We start from the raw sequence: 21,551 nt of genomic DNA, 5'->3' as shown, positions 1-21,551 counted from the left end.
AATTAGTTCAACTCCACTCTTTCCCAACGGAATTCTGTGCACCTTTAAAATAATTCAGTTTGGTTTCCACAAACTGTTTTGCAGTTCAATTCAAGTGAACCACATTTGCAGTTGGAACAATTCACGACAATTTAGTTCAGTTCGAACAACCAGAACTTGACTACTTGAAGCTATGTAGCAATCACCATCACTATCTTCACTGGTGTACTTCATGATACAAGAAAATAAGCTCTGGAAGGTTGCACATGTTTCTGTAAAAAATAGGGCAGTAAGTTGACAAAATACGAAAATTGTAAAAATAAGGTCACATGTGCAATGTTACATTGACAACATACAGGAAGCAGTAGCCACATAGATAAGTTTTAAAAAATCCGAAATATTGTTGTCCAAAATAAATCAAAATTCAATACCGAATGATTATATACAACGACCAAATAAAACCAATAATTAAAAAAAAAATGGGGTGTGCTTGGTAAGGGTGAAAAATGAAGGAATGAAGAGGAAGTGACTATTTGACTTGATATTTTAGACAAAGCACACATCTAGATACATCAAATCTGCACTCCTTTAGTTCCATTATATTTGTCCTATTTTCCCTTCTACCAAGGAATCCTATGAAATATCGATCATAAGCACTACATCAAACATAATACGCAGACTCTCAAATACTGTGTTCAATTGCCCTACACCCCACAAACATTTTATTCACTCTTCCAATCATATCCAAATACAAATCAAAACATGAGATTCTGCACAACTGCGGCGTACCAATTGCAGAAACACTCTTTTGTGACTCTCCAACCACTTAACAACACTTCGATTGAAGCTGTCAAAATCCAATTCAAAAACCACCTTACTATAATGTTGTAACCCATGTTTCATTAAACATCAAATAATTCACTCAAAGAAGTAAAACAAACTCAACGAGCACTTAAAAAAATAACTTGAATGCTATTTCTACTTAAAAATGTGCAGCACCAATGCAATTTCTATATCAACTTACTATAATGAAGACTACAACCAGATGCGCCTTTCTAATTCATTTACTTCTCAATTTTCCCCCCTTTTTCTTTCATCCAGCACAACATAAAATCCATTTAACCATTTTACCCTACACACACACAGTGGAATTGAATCAATGGACACCAAGGGTTAAATTTTGTACTTGAACCGAGCCTTATCGCTTCAATTTAATCTCTTTCTAAGGCTGAGATTCATTCATTATTTCAAATGTACTAATATTTATTTAGTGCTTGAAAACGAAAGATATGACTACAATTATAAGAGGTAAAGAGATAATATCAAACCTTACATGATAAGATATCGTTAGTGACAAAAAAATCAACCATAAAAACAGAAAAATTAACAACCGAGTCAGTATCTAATATGAAGTATAATTGCATAAAATAAAATGTAACGTCAAAAATGTGATCCGAATTTCGAACCAGTACCTAAAACTGGCGCTTTAGACCAATTCAGCCATCTTGACTTTCGTAAGGAAGTTTGTAAGAGTTTTATTTAGATTATATAAGCCATATATCTACAACTGCATATGACTTTCTCCTTCCTTAGTTATTATCAGTATAAAGAATAAAGTTATCTTTTCATTTTTATTAAGTGACACCGCATGTGAACTGATGACTATTTATGGTGTTAAATTGTTTAATCGAAACAAACCAAACATACTAAAGAAAATAGAAATGGGGAGAATCTATATAAAAATATTAGTTTTTTTTTGTTTATTTGAGAAGAATAATAGGAAACTTCTTTTTATAGGGTATATAAGGAAAACTTTTATCCCCAAACATGAAATGGGGGGAGAGAGAAATATCTCTTTTTATTTTTTTGTTTCTTGAAAAATATTTTTTTATAACTAAATAAATAAATTTTATTAGATTACATTTAAGACCTATGTATTTTTTACATTATCATTCAATCATAAAATATTATGAATTGTAAGTTTATTAATTTTATATTTTGATAATGTAAAAATTCTTACATTAACTATGTATCAGCTGTAAAGATTAAACCTAAATAAATTTATGTTCAGAAAAAATAATGAAATGAAGGTTTTTTTTTAAAATTTTTTTTGAATATTTTTATATGATTTATTTATTAATTTTTAATCTCTATTTGATTTATCCAAATAAAAATAGAAAATTGCCTTCATTTATTTTCTTCTTATTTCTTATTAATTAATACAAATTATATTTCTTTTATTCTATTTTATTTTCTCTCCATTTGAATTCTAGTCCAAACATTTTCGCATGGGCCAACTTTTGTTTTGCCAACCTTGACTTTGCGCCACATATATTTGGATTGTGAAGCTTGAAATGATTGAAGTGGGTCCTGCAACTTAGGAGAAATGATTGAAGTTGATATATATATCCTGGCACAGTAAACCACTTTCCCAGTTTGATAATAGTGCTTTCACGTCTTAATTAGTAGCATTTAATCGTAAGCCATTTCAACAAGTTCCTACTCAAGATAATACCTCCTCTCATATTTTCCTTCGAAAATAATCATGTTCTAAATACAATATAATCAAATATTAAATATAAACACATCTTCTAATAAAAATTCAAATCTTAGTTTTCACATTATAAAAAAACTAATTTCTTCTTCTATGGTACCTCTCTCACATTACACGCTTACTTAAATTTGTCTCAAATTATTATTATTTTTTTAAAAATAAAATATCAATTATTTTTCTAATAATACTTATTTAAGTAAATTTATAATTACATTCTAACTTTTTTTTAGTGATAATTCTTTTAATAAAGAAAATCATTTTAATATAATAATTTAAAAAACATTTTAATGTTTATACACTCACAAATGTAAAACAGTTTTATATTATTTTTCAATCACAAATTATTATTAAGTTATTTTAAAATAATTATTTTAAAAGTCAATAAATTTATCATACATGATGAATTATAATTGAATAATTATGCAAATTTTTTTACACAATCAGTATACAACATTGTTTCTCTTTTAAAAAATATATACTATTGCCTTAAAAAGATAAACAATACGAGGCAGAAAAATATTCAGTATTTATGGTGAAATAAAATTGTGGAAGCTAACATGGCCCGCAGTTTGTTTGTGAAGCGAGCCTTGGATTCTCATAGACAAATCTTGGCAGCCCAATGGTCACTTTCAGGTTTCAAGTTTTAACCATAAAATTAGCATTATATTCGTGTAATTATAGGGCCATTATGGACTTGGGAGGCTACAACTGATTCAGTACTTTCATTATAAAGCAATAATTATTCAACTTATTGGCCAATGCGTGGATGTTTGTATTAGAGTAAAGAAATTACCACCTTTCTAGATAAAGAGGAATGAAGGTAGTAGTACTATTAGAGTAAAAAAATTATATAAAGGGATTATTAATTAAAAGTAAAAGGAAATTACACACTACTGTTATCTTGAGGTTTATTTATGACATTAAACTTTAAACTTATTTAAAATTTACCCTCCACTCCGTTTATATCAACTTAATAATAATTTTTAACATATGTTAATAAAATCCTCTATTTAACCAAGGCTAATAAATTAATTAGCATTCAAAAAAGCCTTAAATATTTTACACCATATCTTTTTTTTAACTTTTCAAAATTTTCTAAAAAAAATTAGCTGATGATACTTTTCAATTTCCCCCCTCGTATTAATATTTTAAAAGCTTAAATGATGTAATATATATATATATATATATATATATATATATATATATATATATATATATATATATATATATATATAAATTAAGCAATAACCTCGTTTCTTAGTTAAAAAAACTAAATTAAACCATATAATCCACTATAATACCGGGTACACAAATTTAACAACTCATGTCTAAAAGCAAAAAAATAGGAGCAAAACTAAAATTCAATGTCATATTTATACAGGAAACAAAAAGCTAGGTATAAGAACTCAAAACTCTCTTTTACAAAATTGATTTTGGATGAAATTAATTTTGAAATAAAATAATTTATATTGTGATGTTTTATTTTTAAAGTATGCTAATAGTAAAACTTTACATGAAATTCTTAATCCAATACACAAATTACCTAAATTTATTTCAATTTGAAATTAATTTTTTACTCAAAATTAATTCCTCAATATATGGAAGACTAACACGTAAAGATTTACTTAAAAATATTATTTTATCGTGTTGTTTAGAAGATGAAACGTGAATCGCAACATCTAGTGAACAAGGAAACGATAATGTCAAAATTATACACTGTGTCTTTTTGGCACTGCAAAGAGACACAACTGTGGAAGTATTAATATTATAATTCATTTCTATTAACTGCTTAATCAAAAGTTATTGTCATCAATGATGGCGAACGAGAATCGTTGCAGTGTTGGTGAGGGGTTATTAATTAATTAAACAGTTATAATGATGGCCTATCTAGACCAAAATATACTTAAAAGTTGGTGTATTTAAATACAATACATGTAACTTTTAATTTTTTAATTGTTAATTAGTATTATTATGACATTAATTATTAAGAAACTAAAAAAATATTTATTTTAAAAATCATAGAATGTCATAAAAAATCATAAATAACATAATTTTATATATTTCAATAATTTTTTTCTCTTTTTACTTATATTTTTCTTTCTAATTAATTATTTGAGCTTAGTTAAAGTGATACGTGTAACTGAACCACATATTTAATATCTAGAATTAGTCTAGTCAGCTAGCATTAAGTGGAAATTTTCTAGGTTGGTAAGACTATAATAATGAGTCTCAAAAAAGACTATAGTAATGAAGAAACCCATAATATATATATATATATATATATATATATATATATATATATATATATATATATATATATATATACTTCACGTAATCAGGCTGTATCTAATTCATTTTACATTTTTAAACAGAATAATTTTCAAAAATTAGACTTGACGCTTATTATATCTTTTACATAATACTTCTCATATTCATTAAGCTATTATGCGCAAAAAAGTGATTAAGTTGGGAACTAAAAAAATTTAAACTTAAGGATGTAAAAAGCATTATGCTTATGTCCTTTAATTTTTCAATATGTAATCGTGAATCAATCTTATACGAAATAAAAAAAGTCTTAATAAAGTATAATCTATTTTTTTTTATTGAAGTCTTTCTAAAGTTTCACACAAGCTGTCGAATAAGGCGTTTTCCACCATAATTTTATCTTCTAACAAATTTGTGAAGGATTTATTGATAAAAATCTCAGATAGACACCATTTTTTTATTTACTTAATTTACTCGTATTAATTTTTATAATAAATTAAATTCTCTATTTTAAATATAAAAATATTTTTATTATATTTTAGTTCTTCACATAGCATATAATTTTGTTATTATATAGTGTGTGTCTTTAAAGTCCTTTAATTATTAATTATTTTAAATATTTTATTTACGTTAAGATTTTCATTTTTTTCTTTAATTCTCAACAATTTATATTTTAAAATTAATTCTTATAAAAAATTAAATATAGATTTCCTCTAAAATCTAATATGTACTTATATTTAGTATTTAAAAGCAACATTTCCCTAAAGTACATAAACTTTTTCACGTGGCCACTTCCCTTAAATTTATTTCCGTTTAATATGAAAGAATAAATACACTGTCGTGTCAGATTTTTTGTTTTCAATACATAGTAGTATGTAGTACAGTACATCATCTCCTAAGGACCTAAACGATTCCCGAGCGTTGAATTTCTGAATTAATTCTGTTTACGCCATTATTTTAATTTGATAAAACTAAACATGGTACAATAATTTTTTTATACTTTAAAGCACAAATTATTAAAAAACAATCTTTAAAACAATGACCATAAAGGATTGGTGATGTTAGGAAGAAAAGACAACAACATAGCAGGTATGAATCACCTTGGTTAGAATTAATATTATTGAAATTCTCAGCTTTAGCATCAAATAATTATAAATTGCAGCTAACATTAACATAGACTTGTTCACAACAACCCAATCATATGCTGCCAGTCTTAGGATCCAACATGTCTCAAACACTAAGCTGCAGAAGACTACACCCAATGGACTCAACTTTGATGAAGTCAATGTCCCACAATCCAAAAAAGTCCTATTCTACCGCATTCACAAGGCACTTTGCCAAAAAATCTGGTTTTTTGATCAAGATCATGGCTTCTGCTACACCTACAGCAGCTGCTATCACCTTTGGATTCAAGAATTTGTTGGAAACATTCACTGTTGATGTGCATAGAGCAGAGAACAGGCCACTGAATGTGCCCCTAATAGCACCTTTTACCATTGCTACCTCTAGATTGGACAAGGTGGAGAACGTGGCCATAAGGGTTGAGTTGAGCAACGGTGCGGTGGGGTGGGGTGAGGCACCAATTTTGCCTTTTGTTACTGCAGAGGACCAAACCACTGCCATGGTCAAGGCTTCTGAGGCATGTGCCTTCTTGAGGAAATGTCCAGCACTCACTTTGGGTTCCATGTTGGGGGAGATTGCTGGTATTCTTCCAGGGCATCAATTTGCTTCAGTGAGTGAGATTTTTATTTTTTTAGTTCATGTTTTACCAGTGCATGTGTTGTTGTTAATCATTCTAATCCTCTAATGCTTCACTTCTACTTTTGAACCTGACATGGTCATCTTAGTTCATGTTTTACTGGTACTTGTGTTGTTGTTAATCATTCTAATCCTCTAATGCTTCTCTTACTTCTTGAGCATTTTGAAACTGACATGGTCTTTTTGACCCTTTTACTATGCAAATTCCTTGAATTTTGAATAGCAGCTTTAGTTTTCTGCTTGGTAACTAACGACATAAAAAGAGAGTTACAAATTTTGAGAAAGTTTCAATATTTCAATCTAGGATAGTATTTAATTTGTAATATTTACTGGCTTGACTTTTTTCCTTTGTGTAACTTTTAGTTTGATTCTTTAATTTGCTTAATTTTAAGAAAATATTTTGTTACATCCTCGTTTACTTAATAGTTGCTACCTTTTTCTGTCCTGGAATCAATATTAAGATAATTCAAGAGAAAGAAGGGAAAAAGAGTCTTTTCTTAATCCTCTCTTTGTAATGATCATACTCTCCACTCAGATTGATGCCTTTTCTTCTTTTTTTTTACCAAAAAAGAAAGATAAAGCATAATCTTACTGTGAAGAGAGGAAAGGAGGTTTTTTTTTTTATCGGCAAATATTAGTTGTCAGTTTTTATTATTGACAAATGATTTGGGTTCATTTGCTAGAATGAGTAATAATGAAAGCCTGAAATAAATGAGGTGTTCAATGTGAGTAAGCCATTCTAGAGTATTATATGTGGAGTTGAATGAGGTAAACTGATACTTCATCTAATGGTTTAAACATTGAGGGTTAGTTGAATACTGGGCATTAAATGCATGCATTGAGTTCTTGTACGTCAGATCTGCCAATACAGCAGTCCTTTGAAAGGACTTCTTTCTGTGCTAATAGTATTTTCAAGATATGAGTAGATCCTTTATTCTAATGGCTTTCAAAGTCTAGAAGCACAAACATATAAGTAGATCCTTTATTATTATAATGCAAAAGGTGGGGTAAGGGCACAGGTGGCAGAATATTTGAAGCAAATGGAGACTGATATGGACACTGAGATACACAATTGCAGACCTTGTTCATGTTTTTTCTTTCTAATTATCTCCTTCACACTACCCTTCAATTTTTATAAAACTAAATTAATTGACATCAATAACTATTTGCCATTTTCCCTACATAGCATTCAACCTCTTTTCCCCATCTTTATCTTATTTTAAGAAATTAGTTGTTACTTTTTGATGGAGAAGCAACCTGATATTTTACAGTGGATAATGGCTTCTGAAGTTGAAAAGGTTTCATCAGAAATTCATGTAATATTTTATTACTCTTGAAGAAACAACTGGTTAATGTATGAATAAGGTTGTAAAACATAGCACATACTTTTTTATCTTTTGACTTCGTAGGATTTCTTAATAAATGTGGCAGTAAAACTTTTCCATTTTGATGGGGTCTCCTCTGCGTAATTGAAGGCTAGGGCCGGGATTGAGATGGCAATAATTGATGCTGTTGCAAATAGTATTCGTGTGCCACTGTGGAGGCTTTTTGGTGGGGCTTCAAATACCATAACCACTGATATTACAGTTAAGTTCTTACTAAATCTCAAAGAAAATGCTTATAATGAAAATAATTTTACAAAAATATGAGAAAAAAACTATCTGCTAGAAAGAAATCTAAGCCAGCTTATATGTGCAGATCCCAATTGTTTCTCCAGCTGAAGCAGCTGAATTGGCTTCTAAGTACTATAAAGAAGGATTTAAGACTTTAAAGCTGAAAGTGGGCAAGAATCTGAATGCAGATATAGAAGTGCTTCAAGCTATACGTGTTGCACACCCTAAGTGTCAGTTTATTCTTGATGCTAATGAGGGGTATAACTCTGAGGAAGCAGTGGATGTTCTTGAGAAACTACATGGTTAAAAGTTCTACATATATAGTTAAAGTTTTTCTCCATCCAATTAATTGTCATTGTCTTGTAATGCAAGAAAATGTACACACACATGCACAAAAATGCTCATGAAACTTTATTGCAGTAATTTACACAATCTGGCCTTGAACTTAGATTTGTTTTCTATTACAGATATGGGGTTGACTCCTGTTCTATTTGAGCAACCAGTTCATAGAGATGATTGGGATGGTCTTCGGTATGTCGGTAATATAGCAAGAGAGAGATATGGAGTATCTGTTGCAGCTGATGAGAGTTGCAGAAGTATAATTGATGTTTACAAAATTGTGGAAGGGAATGTTTTAGATGTCATTAACATTAAGCTTGCCAAAGTTGGGGTTATGGGTGCCCTTGAAATTATTGAAAAGGCAAAAGCAGCAGGATTAGATTTGATGATTGGTGGTATGGTTGAGACTAGACTTGCTATGGGTTTTGCTGGCCAACTTGCTGCTGGCCTTGGCTGTTTTAAGTAAGAAAAACATTTTATGTTTGAAAATTTTGGGCCAGCTTTCAATTTTTATAACTTCATATTGTTCACCTCTAATTTACTAATGAATTTAATTATTGCAAACTTTTTTGTAGGTTCATTGACTTAGACACACCACTTCTGCTGTCAGATGATCCAGTTCTTGAAGGCTATGAAGGTACACTGTGCCTATATCCATATAAATTTTAGGCTTTCATATAAATATTGGTTTGGTTGATGTCTCAGCAATCTGATGACACTAGGGTATTTCTCTTGAACAGTTTCAGGTGCCACTTATAAGTTCACAAACGCTAGGGGACATGGTGGATTTCTTCACTGGGACAACCTTGCTTAGTAAGTTATAATTTTCTTGCACAATATGACTCCAGATAATCCAGCATAGTTGCTAATATATGCTAGGTGATTTCTGGTGTAAGATTCATTGGATAACCAATGATTCACACCTTAAAAGGAAACTGTTCAAGCCTTATTCTTGGTTGGAAAGCAAGATACTTGTTGAAGATATAAAACCAATCTTTCAACCCTGCACCTAATAACAATAACTTCAAGGATAACTGAATCTTTTGTAGCCCTATCCTTCAAATTCAATTGAATTTCAAGGCAATGTAGGGTGGGACTGTGCTATATATTCACCTTTCAAGCATAAAAGGGTGCTTGATTGACAAGGCATGTTAGAGACATAAAACCAACTTTTGTCTGCGCAAGTTCTAGAATTTGTAAAGCCAAAATTTCCTACTAATCACCTTAAATCTCAATGCTCTTGGCGAGAATGGAGAAAAAGATGTTTTACAATTTATTTATTTATTTATTTATTTATTTTGGACATTGGTGATATACGTAAAAAAAGTTTTATATATACCGAGGAATCAAATTTAATATATGCTTGTCACCCTATGACATGTAATGACTTTTTGTATGTATGCTATCTTCATTATTGACATCTTTATTAAACTATTTGCAGATGTTAGAGATGTTTATGACAACACAAGAATCTGGAAAAGCATAAATGGACAAGTTGGTTAAAAAATTGCCTAATTAAGGTGTGAAACTATGGTTACAACAACAACCATACGTGAAGATTTCTTGTCCGGAATGAGTAGCCAGTACCTATCCACAATTGCTATGTATTTAACTTTTTCGATTCCTCACCATATATTCTGTAAAAGAAACTGCCTTCGAGGTCTTGCACCAAATAGTAACTAGTTGCTACTTGCTAAAAGCTAGGAACCGCATATGATATGAGATATGGATATAATATGATATGGACATGGAAATATAGCAAAAAAATTTAAAAAATAGGCTTAATTATTGAACTTTTGGTTTCTACAATTTAAGCTGTGTGCGATTTTGATCGTAAGATTTTTTGTTTCAGCTAATTAAGTTATTCTATTTTGAAAATTAAGCAAATTCAGTTTCCACATCCATTTTGTTTCATTTAAAACTCTCAGATATTATTATTTATTTAACTATTAACAGGCGGATGATGGAATTGAGGTATGGAATGATTTTAAATGTTTAGAAATAAGAAACTTAGTTGAAGATAACATTTGAGAAGGGGTTTATAAGATGTGAAATTAAGGAAAGAAGGAAAATTATGTGATCCTTTATTTTAGATGAAATTTGATGGTTTAGATTTTTAATTGACGAGTTCTCTGAATTCAATATGCAAACATATAGAACATAAGAATTTGAGGGTCTTAGATATAAGAAAAATCAACGGGAGACCAAATTTGCTAAATTTAAAAAAAGCATAAAATACTAACTTCGTGATAAATAAATTATGAAGTTATTGAAATTTAATCATTTAATAATTAATAGGAATGGAATAAAATAGAGTGGAATACAATACAATATATAGGTCACTCCATTGTGTAGATATATTATGATGAAATGAAAACTTATTTTGATTCCATCCTATAACCTCCAAATTGGGAGGAGATATAAATTAAAATTTTTTATAGAATGGAACGAAATCCATTCTATCTTATTTTAATTTAACAAAATCAAATAATAAAATATATTAAAATTTCATTTCATCCCACTTCATTTCATCATCTTTTACTAATTCAAACATAGCCTCCATAACACGTTTGGTTTCAAGTTTTGAAAGTCCCTAACTACAATTTGAGCAAAAGTTTGTCTCTTGTATGGTCCAAAACCATGGTTTGAGAATTTCAAACTATTTGTTGCACCGAGTTACATATCATACACCTCACTGCATTAAATTCGGCTTCCCTGAAGCTCTACTTTTATGCATGAAATATTGCACAATTCTACTACATGGAAGCAAATTCGGTGTGGCAAGAGGCATGCTATGTAACTCTTTGTGTGGCCAATTGATCATTTACGATACAAATACTCCACTGTTGCAAGGAATCCGAAAAATAATTTTCACACTGTTTCTCAATACAAGTAGTTTAGATTTATCAATGTGCGAAAAGTCGAAAACTACATGATTGATATCATACGTTCTCTACTGAGTATTCCACCATCTTCGAGCTAATTATGAACATCTCTAATAGTACAAGAACATGTATAAACATCGTAAGAGTGTAAAACTTATTTTGAAACAGCAAAATATTGTACACTTACACTACAATCTCTCCTCACCAGAGCAACAACATGTTCATCAGATATAGTACCAAAATTGGGCCACGCAACACAGCAAAGTCTCTGTAATTCACCCATTTTCTTCTAAATCACAAGATCCGTAAATATTTTATCTCTAGAAATTAACGTGATCTCAACCATTACTGAACTGAAAATGCTCGTACAGTCTGGCTTAATCCCCACATATCCTTCCTGTGAACTTGTTAGCCATACTCCACTCTGGTTTTATATTTAGTTTTTCTCTCATTTCATTAGGACCCTCCAATTATCTGATAGTTTTTCCTCCATATAAAACATTTTTTCTTTCTTTTTCTTTTTCACTTTAGCAATCTCTATGAGTTCATTGCTTCATATTGGCTTCATCTTTTTGTGCTGCTTAGGCATATCACAAGAATCCAAAATTAGGCAGCTATCGCGTCATCACAATCTCTACAGATGGATGGGCTTTTACCAAGTTTGCACCAAGCAACGAACACAGAAATTAAGGCTCAGTTTTAGCCAAAAGCAGGAAAGACATGTCGGCTTATGCAGTTCATCTATGGTATGTGCCATGTGATTTAAAGAACTGAAAATCCGGGTGATTAACCTGAACTAGTCTTAACCAGTTATCAGCAGCCTGCAAGAGGGAACTCACTTGTTGAGATTCACTAACTCCTTTTTTCATCCAAATAGACCCCTTTAACTTATAGGAAGCCATTGCAAAAGTAGGTATAGAAATCTTTGGTACACCATTCATCTCACTGGGATAAACCAGTGTTGGAGCATGAGTACGACCACTTCCTGCAAAATGTAACCAAAAGAAATGTTTTAAAAGTAAGTTAGTCAGTATTGCATCAAAGTGATCAAACAATTACATTTCACGTTTTTTGGAAGAAAGCATTATTTTCGCATATTAGCTGAGATAACATCAACCAACAAATTGAGTAATGCACCATAAGGTTAAGAATCAGTTTCTGTTTTTCCATATTTGTCAATTTCAAATTGAGTGTAATAGTGGTAAATTGAGCAAAGATTAAGAAATAAGACAACAAAACAATAGTAAAATTCTATTTGGTTTTATTCTAGGCAGGTTGACAATGGAAGCATAATGGTTGCCACAATGATTGATGGAACAATATAGATGAATGAAAAAAAAAAAAAAACTTCTATATGTACAAGAGGGTCACAGTAAGTCAAAACACAAGGTCAACTTGTTGTGACTTACTGACTCTTGGATGTGCTTACTGTGCATGTCCAAGAGTTGAGGCAACGATGCTTTTGTTTTAAAGATAATATAGTCCTAATTGGAGAGTCAATAAGTAATAAATGGAGTGGGAAGTTAGAGATTGGAAGATAAATTTGGAAACACATGGTAAGTAAGGAGTATGTGGAATGTATGTTTAGCAACAGATGCATAAACCCTAGCTCAAAGGTGAAAATTGGAGACCATACTGTATCACATATCACACAAGTATCTTGAGTTCATCATGTAAAAATGACAGAAAAAAAAGGGTGATGTAAACCATAGGATTCTAGGTAGGGTGGATGAAATGAAGTGACTCTATTGTTATGCATGACTAAAAGGTACCGTTCAAGCTAAAGTGAAAATTTTACCGCACAGCTATAAGACCTATAATGTAGTATGGAATCGAGTGTTGGGTAATAATAAACTGACAAGAATAAACTCCACTTAACAGAGACGAGAATGTTGCATTGGGTGAGTGGACATACTAGGCAAAAAAAGAATGGGAATGAATGCATTAGAGAGGAAGTTGGGGCAGTAACAATTGTGTAGAGAAACCCAGAAGAATTTAATTTCACCTTAAGTGATTTTGGCATGTATGGAGAAGATTTGTAGAAGCTCACTAAGAATAATAGAACAGATGAAGGGTAGCCATATTGCTAGATGTAGAAAGAGATTATAAAAAATATAGGTGAAACCATTAACAAAAGGATTTAGAGGTCAATAGTTTATCTAAAGAAATTATTTACAATAAAGTATTATGACATCATTTGATCCATGTAGCTGATTCCTTAGTGGGAAAAAGGCTTGGTGGTGGTGGTGGTCAATTTCAAATTACAAAACGATTTCCCATAGTGTCATCCTTCTATCAAATCATCCATCATTAAAAGATCAAAAAAAGATGTAGTACAAAGTCAGTTGCAGATTTGCAGTCATTCTGTTCTTAGCTGCACAGTTGACAAAAAGATGCAGCCAGTTTCCACAGAAGTTTGGCATATGGTACCATTTGTGCAAGTGTGAGAAATGTAATGGTAAAATATGTGTATCTAGAAGTTGTGAGACAGAGAAATGAGAGTAATGAAGCCCTAATTTAGGTGATAATATTTTGCATTATTGAGAGACTAAATTCTATTAAAGAAGAGTAGAATAAATGAATGTCATTTTGCATTGTTGCAGGATAACACTTGTAACTTTGGAGGACAAAAGTAGGGATTTACTCAAAAGGAAATAATCTCAAAATGCACATGATGTTTAATATAGCAATATGGAGCTACCAAAATCAGTGCTGTATAAGCAAGTCTAATAACATGACATTGACAATCAAACATAGGCTTGAAGTTCCATAATTACCTGTCAAGGGTGTATGGAGTGTATGGTATGTTAGAAAGCATCCATCTAAATCTTTTAAAGTTGGACCTGTGGGTATTCGATATATAGGATACCTAGAACATGACATTAAAAAAAAAAGTATTAAAACATTAGATTAAGTCAAAGTCTATTCAAAACAGAAGGGGGGGGAAGTGACACATTAGATTACCATGCCACAGACACCCAACTGACTGGTAATAAATCACAGCTTCTCAACGACTTGAGGGCAGGATAGTGGCGTGCAAGATCTTGAATCTGTCAGAATATTATAGGTATAAGATGGACAGATCAGATTATGGGTAAATAAGTCACACATTAACAAAGGATCAGTAATTGCCTTGTCAGCCAAGGGCTCACGACTATACGGAGGATCTTGTTCAAAATACTCAAAAAGTAGATCTTGAGGATTCCCAGTTTCACTATCATCACTAGAAAATCCTTCTTGCACAGTACTGTGTTTATCATGCATAGATAGTGTGTTCATTTGCAGTGAGATACCACCTGTTAGATACTGACTACTTCTTTGAGTCATAAATTCAGTCCTTTTTCCATATTCATAATCACTACTTCCTTCACTGCATGAATCTCTGTAGTAATCACCATCACTATCTTCACCGGTGTACCTAATGACATAAGAAAATCATCTGATTGGTTACAAGCTAAAAAAACAATAGCACACACTTGTAAGTTATAATTACATAGAAGTAGGACAGTAAGTTAATAAATTACAAAAATAGCAAAGTAAATTTACATATTTAATATTACATATTACATTGACTACATACAAAAAGCAGTAGCCAGAGAGCGAGAGAGAGTATAAATAAAAAAAAATACTAAAAATATATCCAATATATTGAGATCAAAATGAAAAATTAATCCATCAAAAGACAAAACCAATTGATATTATACAAGAACCAAATTGAAAAAATAAATTTACATTTTTAAATTTTGAGGTGTGCTTGGTAAGGGTGAAAAATGGAGGGAATGAAGAGGAGGAAGTGAGATTTGATTAGATATCAGACAAAGCACACATCTAGATATATCACTCATCCGCACTCTTCTAGTTCTATTTATCCTGTTTTCACTTCTACCAAACTCAATAAAAAAAGAGATCCCTGATGCAATACAAGGAATCACATCAAATAACAATCAGATAAACACCATATCATAAATAAGAGGAGGACTCCCCATAGTCTCAAATATTATGTTTCCAATTACCCTACACCCCTCACAATATTTTATTCTCTCTTCCAGCTGACAGCCTGTTTTTTTCAACCAATCATGTTTAAACAATTAAAATACAAATCAAAACATGAGATGCCGCACAATTTCTGCATACCAATTACAAAAACAATCTTTTGTGACTTTCCAACCACTTAACATGTTAACTCATCAATTAATGATTAGTGCCACTGAATACTTTCACTTGAAGCTACCAAATCTAATTCAAAAGGCAACTTGCTAATGTTATAACTTATAACCCAACAAAAATGCTGCAAATAAATATGACTCCACTTACGAACAAAAACCTGCCTTTCATTAACAGCTTGGACATCAAATAATTCACTCAAAAGAAGCGAAACAAACACTAGAAGCACATAAAATGTAAGCAAAAGATGGTCTTCATTAGAAATAACTTTTGAAAATTTGCACATATAAATGTGCAGGATCAATGACTATTAAACAAATTGCTACATGCACAAAGCCCAGTACCTTGGCAATTTTGTCCAAATTCTAAAAGTAAAAGCATGATGCATTACTTCGTGAAAGTGTAACTTCAACAAAATCAGTGCTTTAAAGCACCATTTCATACACTTCCCCTCAAAAATGGTTTTAAGTAGAATTATATGTTTTTTCTATAAATAAATTCCTAAAACTGAATGATTTTATGCCTTCAATATCAAGTTTGATAACCATGTTCCATACACTAAACCCTCAAGGAAAATCTAGAGTAATGAAAAAACTGCTACTCATTACTCTTTACTAGAAGGGAAAAGAGGGAAGATCAAAATTGGTGCTTAAATTTGTTCGAAAATTCATTGGAAGTGAAAATTAGGAAACAGTTACAAAACAGAACAAATTGAAATGACTATAATTTATAAAAGGGCAATGCAACATTATCATTGCATCAAGGATCACCCTCAACAAAATCAAATGGTTATAAACTAATAGATTTAAACATTACCGTTACAAAATACCAAACAACAACTTCTATTAAAAGGAGTAGTGGCTATTGACATTCCTCTTGAGGGTAAAGAAATTTTGATTGAAAACAGAGTCACAACCAGCTAATTTTCTATTATATACAGATAACAATATCATCTTTCTGGTTTCCACCATTCTGAACACCTGCAGTTTCTATATCTATGAGAAGCATTTTACAGATAACAATATCATCTTTCTGGTTTCCACCTTTCTGGATTTTATGTGGTATTGTATTTCTAATTCATTTACTTCTCAACCTTTTCCTGTTGCCTTTCAATCAGAACCCAGAAAGCATATTCAATACCACATAAAATCCATTTAACCAATATACCCTATACACAGATGTGGAATAGAATCAATTGACTTTGGGGATTGAAATTTATACTTAAACCAAATCTTATCGCTTCATTTTACTCCCATTCAAAGGCTGAGATTCATTCATTATTTCTATGACTTCTATCACATTAAATCCTTTTTTCCCTTCCATATACTGATGCATCTCAACCCTAGACAGCGAACTGGATATTTATGCAAACTTGTCCTTTAATATCCTGCAATTTAGGTCTGCCATGTTCTTTTTTTTTCAATTAGTGTATTTCTTTCACTGTACAACTAAGACCAATAATCAAGCAGTTTCACTACTTTTTATATGGTTGATAATAAGAACTAGGAAATGGTTGCCGATTATTCTATATGCAATGCTTATTGCTTAATGTAATATCTACTTTCAACACTCATTATGATTTATTTTTAAGCTAGATACTGTGCCCTGTTTCAACTTCCATTCTATGTTTTTCTCAGGAAGAGCACAACTAGGGTCAATGTGGTGTTGAGGGGGCAAAATGATTTTGGTCCACTGATGCAACATGACCTAAAGCTGAACCAGAAAATAGGAAATATGAGTACAATTCAGTTCTACAACAATCCTCTGAAGGAAATTGTGGCTAATTCAAGTTAGTTAGGTTATAGATAACTTACAAACACACATCATGAAAGCAATGATCTTGAAGAAAAAATTCACCATCAAGAGTTAAGAAACATCGGTTAAGAAGGGAAAAAGGAAGTCATGTGACAGAATTAATGAGTCAATCTCAGAGGCCATTTACTTTCACGGTTTTCTATTTTCATTTTCAAAGAAAATATAAAATATAACTGAAAATATGTTTGGTTGAAAGTCAAGAAGCATTTCCTTTGAAAATGTTTAAAAAAATAAGATCAAATCTGAAAGAGAAAAAAAATGTTGTTTTCGGTGAAAACGTGGTGGCAAACTTGTAATAACATTGAAACGTATCTGGTGCCATCTCTAATTCTCTTTCCTTTTTTTTGAGCAAGTTGATAACGCATATATCTTGTGATGTGGGTGTTGATGACTACAGAATTTCTAACAGTGGGAAAGGTTGAGGGTGAAGCTGACAGCACCTATGGTCTAAGTGGCAAGGATCGGTTGAAGAGGCTTAACCGTGGGGAGAGATAAGCGTTATCGACAGTCATGAACAGGGAATCTTTTAGCTTCCCTTGTTGGCTAAGTTGATTTTGATTCAAAATCAAAAGAAAGTTATGAAAGCAACTGAATAAATGTTGCATCACCATTAATTTGCTTCCTGGATATGCACACTCTGCATTTACCCTCCATATGGAAGAGGCCATTTGACATCTTGGAGGCAAGATCAATCTTACTCTTGATTTAGTTCAGCCACGTGAACCATACAGTACTCAGGAAGCAACAAATTTTTTGACAGAATTATTATAGGAAGCTTCTGCAAATTTTTAGAGCCAAATCACGAACTTAAAAAGAAAATAGTAAAACTGAATACATTTTCAAATTTTCATTGTCTGAAAATAGAAAACAGAAAGTTAAAACCAAACAAATTTTCTAAATCTTAAAACTTTGAAAGTGAAAATAAGAAATGAAAATAGAAAACATTTTCTCAAACCAAACGTTCCCTTAGCCTCTGTATAAGAGTAAAAAGTTTAACACCTGGTATATCAATTGATTACACACTTTTTTTTTATCGGCAAATGTTAGCTGTTAGTTGTTAGCGAGACTAAAAGAAGAGCGGCATCCATGGACAATTCTACCATATTTCCAGTGATTAGTATTGTCTTAAAATTACCAAAATTCTTATTAAGCACATAAAATGGCAATACCTTGGCTTTGCAGTTGCCTTCTCAGCAGAGTGAGCATAGAGTTGAATAGCCGACAAATACGGAACATAATACTGAACAACAGAATCACTTTGATCAAGCACCAAAGGCACTCCAGCTCCGTACGCACTCCACTCCTTAAAAGACTCCCACAGATCACTCAGTGCAAAATAAGACTGATACTCCACATCGCAAAACTTCCATCCTCTCATCGTTGTCTACAATCACAACAACAACAACAATTCCGATAATATAACTAACAAAGTATAAAGCATTTGCAACAATAACTGTTTCAACATTTCAAAAGCAAAATCAAATTGCAAAGAAAAAATAAATTAAAAAATTGAATTCAGAATTCAAGATCAACCTTGGAGAAATACTGAGCCGAAACTGACGGTGTTGTGGACTCCAAGAACCTATCGATGTTACTGACAGACTCTACGGACGGAGAAAGAGTTGGTTTCAGAGATTGGTTGAGATTGCTATCGCTATTGCTGTTGTTATCCTCAGAGACATCGATTTTGCTCTTCGAAACTAAATCCGTGTTTTCAGGTTCATTGTTCTTGGCTCTGTGACTCTGTTTGCGCTGATTCTGGCTCTTCCGCGTCTTCACCGGAATGTAAAACCGATCATCGCCGCGAACGCCGCCGAATTGCAGTGCAGTTCCCAGCATTTTCCAATCGTTTTCAGAACTGCGTTCTACTCCTCCGTTCGGTCGCCGAGAAAACGGAGGAAATGAGAAAATTGGTAATCGCAGAGAGGATCAATAAAATAAGGAAGAAGAGAATCGGAATCGGTGATAGAAGACGAAGAAAAGAAAACGAGGTTGAAGGCAAAGGGAAGAAGACAAGGCAGAGGAAGAAGAAAAGCTTCAACACTCTTCTTTGCAACGAAACAGACAGAGAGTGCATAGAAGGTTTGGTGGAGATTCTGTCATTTTCCGTTTTCTTGGGGTGTTTAACTGATTCTGTGAAGTTTTGGGGTTGCTTATTGAATTTGTTGGACTTTCCTTCAAGAGAGTGAAAGAAAGAGTCTTCGTTATTATCACTTAAATTAAATGTCGATAAATAAATAAATAAATAATTACGCGAAATTTGGACACGGGGGAGATGTGGGCCCACTCGTGATATGGCCTTACATTGACTCGTGTTTTTTTGGCTGAACCTCAACGGATGGATAGATGAGAATGCCACTTCCTCCTAAACATTTCTCTTTTTCTCATTAGTTAAGTGTTAACTAGGCGTTAAATAGTTAAATTCATTCATAAATATATAAAGTATTGATAAATTAATTATCAAAAGAAAAATTTAAATTTAATCTTTAAACATATAAAAAGTATAACAAATTAATCCTATAGATAATTTAATAATAAATTAGTTCTTATAATTTATAACTTAATATTGAATTAGTTTTCAAAAAATATAAGGGAAATTGATCATTGAATATTATAAATTAGTGATAAAATAATCTCATAAATTTAACGGTTAGACTAATTTGTCATGTTTTTTTGCATATTTAGGATTAAATTTATATTTTTAATTTTTTAGAGATTAATTTATTATTACATTATATTTTTATAGATGAATTTAAATATATTTTTTTAATTAATATCATAATTAGTTCAAGAATTAAAAGTTAAAAGTTTATTAGAAGTGTTTGTTATATTCACATAATAATTATTTACTATTTATTTATCAAAATAATTATAAATATTAAATTAAAAATGGATTTTATTTTTCTTAATTAGTGTATTTAAAACATTTAACCAAATGATTAAACATAAGTGATTAATGTATTGAAGTTAAGATTAAATCATTTAGATAATATTTAAATTTTATCTTTATCTGAAATCATTTTCAAGGTCTTTTTTTTTAAGTATTAAAGATAAAACAAAGATTTTAAGACCCTTATATTCTAGCAAAAATGAAAAAGACACTTAGTAATATAAGATAAGAATGAAATAGATGACATAGTCGAGGAGCTTAATATTTTAGACTCATAAGTCATAATAGATAAATTTAAATGTGAGATACAATTAATATTTTTTTATCTTTGTACTTCGAGTTAAATTTTAGTTGCATCTTTTAATTTTTTTTTAATTCGTTTTAACCCTCTAAATTATTTTTTCGTTTTAGTATTTTTCTGTCTTCCAACTTAATGGGTACATCTTATAAGAAATCTACATGGCTATAGTATGCTTAATTTAATCACAGTTGGCAATAACACTCCCACACAAAGTGTTTTCGTTTTGGTTACCTTTAGCCGCCACTAATAAGATACCCATTGTTTGAAAAACTAATCCCACCAAACTATTATTTTAAATTTAAAAAAAAATATTTTTATTTTAAAAAAATCTTTAAAATCATTATTTAAGAATGTGGCATATGGTGAGTTGGTAGGTCGAAACATTGAATTGAATATTAACTAAGAATTGGTCTGTGTTGCAGCTGCTTCAGGGGAATGACCTTACTGTGTGTTTCATTCCATTCGTAATTTATTGTTTGTTTGCCCGGCACTGTGGACCATTGAGTTTAATATATATGGATCATTCAATCTGAAGCAAATGGTTCAAATTTTCTTTTATATTCGTCTGCAATTAAAACAACTCATTCAATATGAAACAATGAATTGAAGTGAAAACCCTCTTATGATACTGTTTTAAATTTAACATTTCTAGCTTATTAAAGTCCAGTCATAGCTTTCTCTACAGCATTATTATGCCATTGTCAAATGTCATTTTAAATCTTTAAAATATTTTAGTATATTATTATAAATGTATGGATTAATTAGTATGAGATTATTTTAATTAACTTATCTAATAATTTTAAATTTAATTTTTAAGTACGTAATTATGTTAAATAATTGAAAAAATATGCATGCTTAACAAAAATAGAATGAGATTCTTTTATAAAATGTAAGCTTTTGCGATGTTGGAGATATTTCTTCTTGTGATTTTATGAAGATGCCTTTTATTTTGGTCAAATTTTGAAAGTTTAATTCTCTTTTTCGCTAA

At 31.0% G+C, this 21,551-nt stretch overlaps 2 protein-coding genes across 4 annotated transcripts; one reads left to right on the top strand and one right to left on the bottom strand.

The window, feature by feature from the left end:
* The first annotated feature begins 5,817 nt into the window (after positions 1-5,817).
* LOC114412750 (L-Ala-D/L-amino acid epimerase-like) lies at positions 5,818-10,317 on the top strand. Of its 3 annotated transcripts, XM_028376776.1 has the most exons (8): positions 5,819-5,887; positions 6,010-6,530; positions 8,032-8,142; positions 8,255-8,471; positions 8,637-8,970; positions 9,084-9,145; positions 9,249-9,321; positions 9,950-10,317. In XM_028376776.1, coding segments are annotated over exons 1-8 (1,350 nt in total). In that variant the 5' UTR covers positions 5,819-5,856; the 3' UTR covers positions 9,951-10,317. The 3 variants fall into 3 exon arrangements, with proteins under 3 accessions (XP_028232578.1, XP_028232577.1, XP_028232579.1); XM_028376777.1 differs by lacking the exon at positions 9,950-10,317 and having other exon boundaries at positions 5,818-5,887; positions 9,249-9,322; XM_028376778.1 differs by lacking the exon at positions 5,819-5,887 and having other exon boundaries at positions 5,896-6,530; positions 9,950-10,215.
* A 1,014-nt stretch (positions 10,318-11,331) lies between these two features.
* Positions 11,332-19,568, bottom strand: LOC114412751. Its single transcript, XM_028376779.1, has 6 exons — positions 18,906-19,568; positions 18,542-18,756; positions 14,526-14,811; positions 14,358-14,443; positions 14,171-14,262; positions 11,332-12,378 (listed from the first exon to the last, which is right to left on the bottom strand). Exons 1-6 carry the CDS (start codon positions 19,209-19,211, stop codon positions 12,131-12,133), a joined length of 1,233 nt encoding a protein of 410 aa, XP_028232580.1. The 5' UTR covers positions 19,212-19,568; the 3' UTR covers positions 11,332-12,130.
* Positions 19,569-21,551: the final 1,983 nt, after the last annotated feature.

Source organism: Glycine soja, chromosome 5 (assembly GCF_004193775.1).
Source record: "Glycine soja cultivar W05 chromosome 5, ASM419377v2, whole genome shotgun sequence".
In the NCBI taxonomy this organism is placed as follows: Eukaryota; Viridiplantae; Streptophyta; class Magnoliopsida; order Fabales; family Fabaceae; genus Glycine; species Glycine soja.
This window is presented reverse-complemented; position numbering and strand designations above follow the sequence as displayed.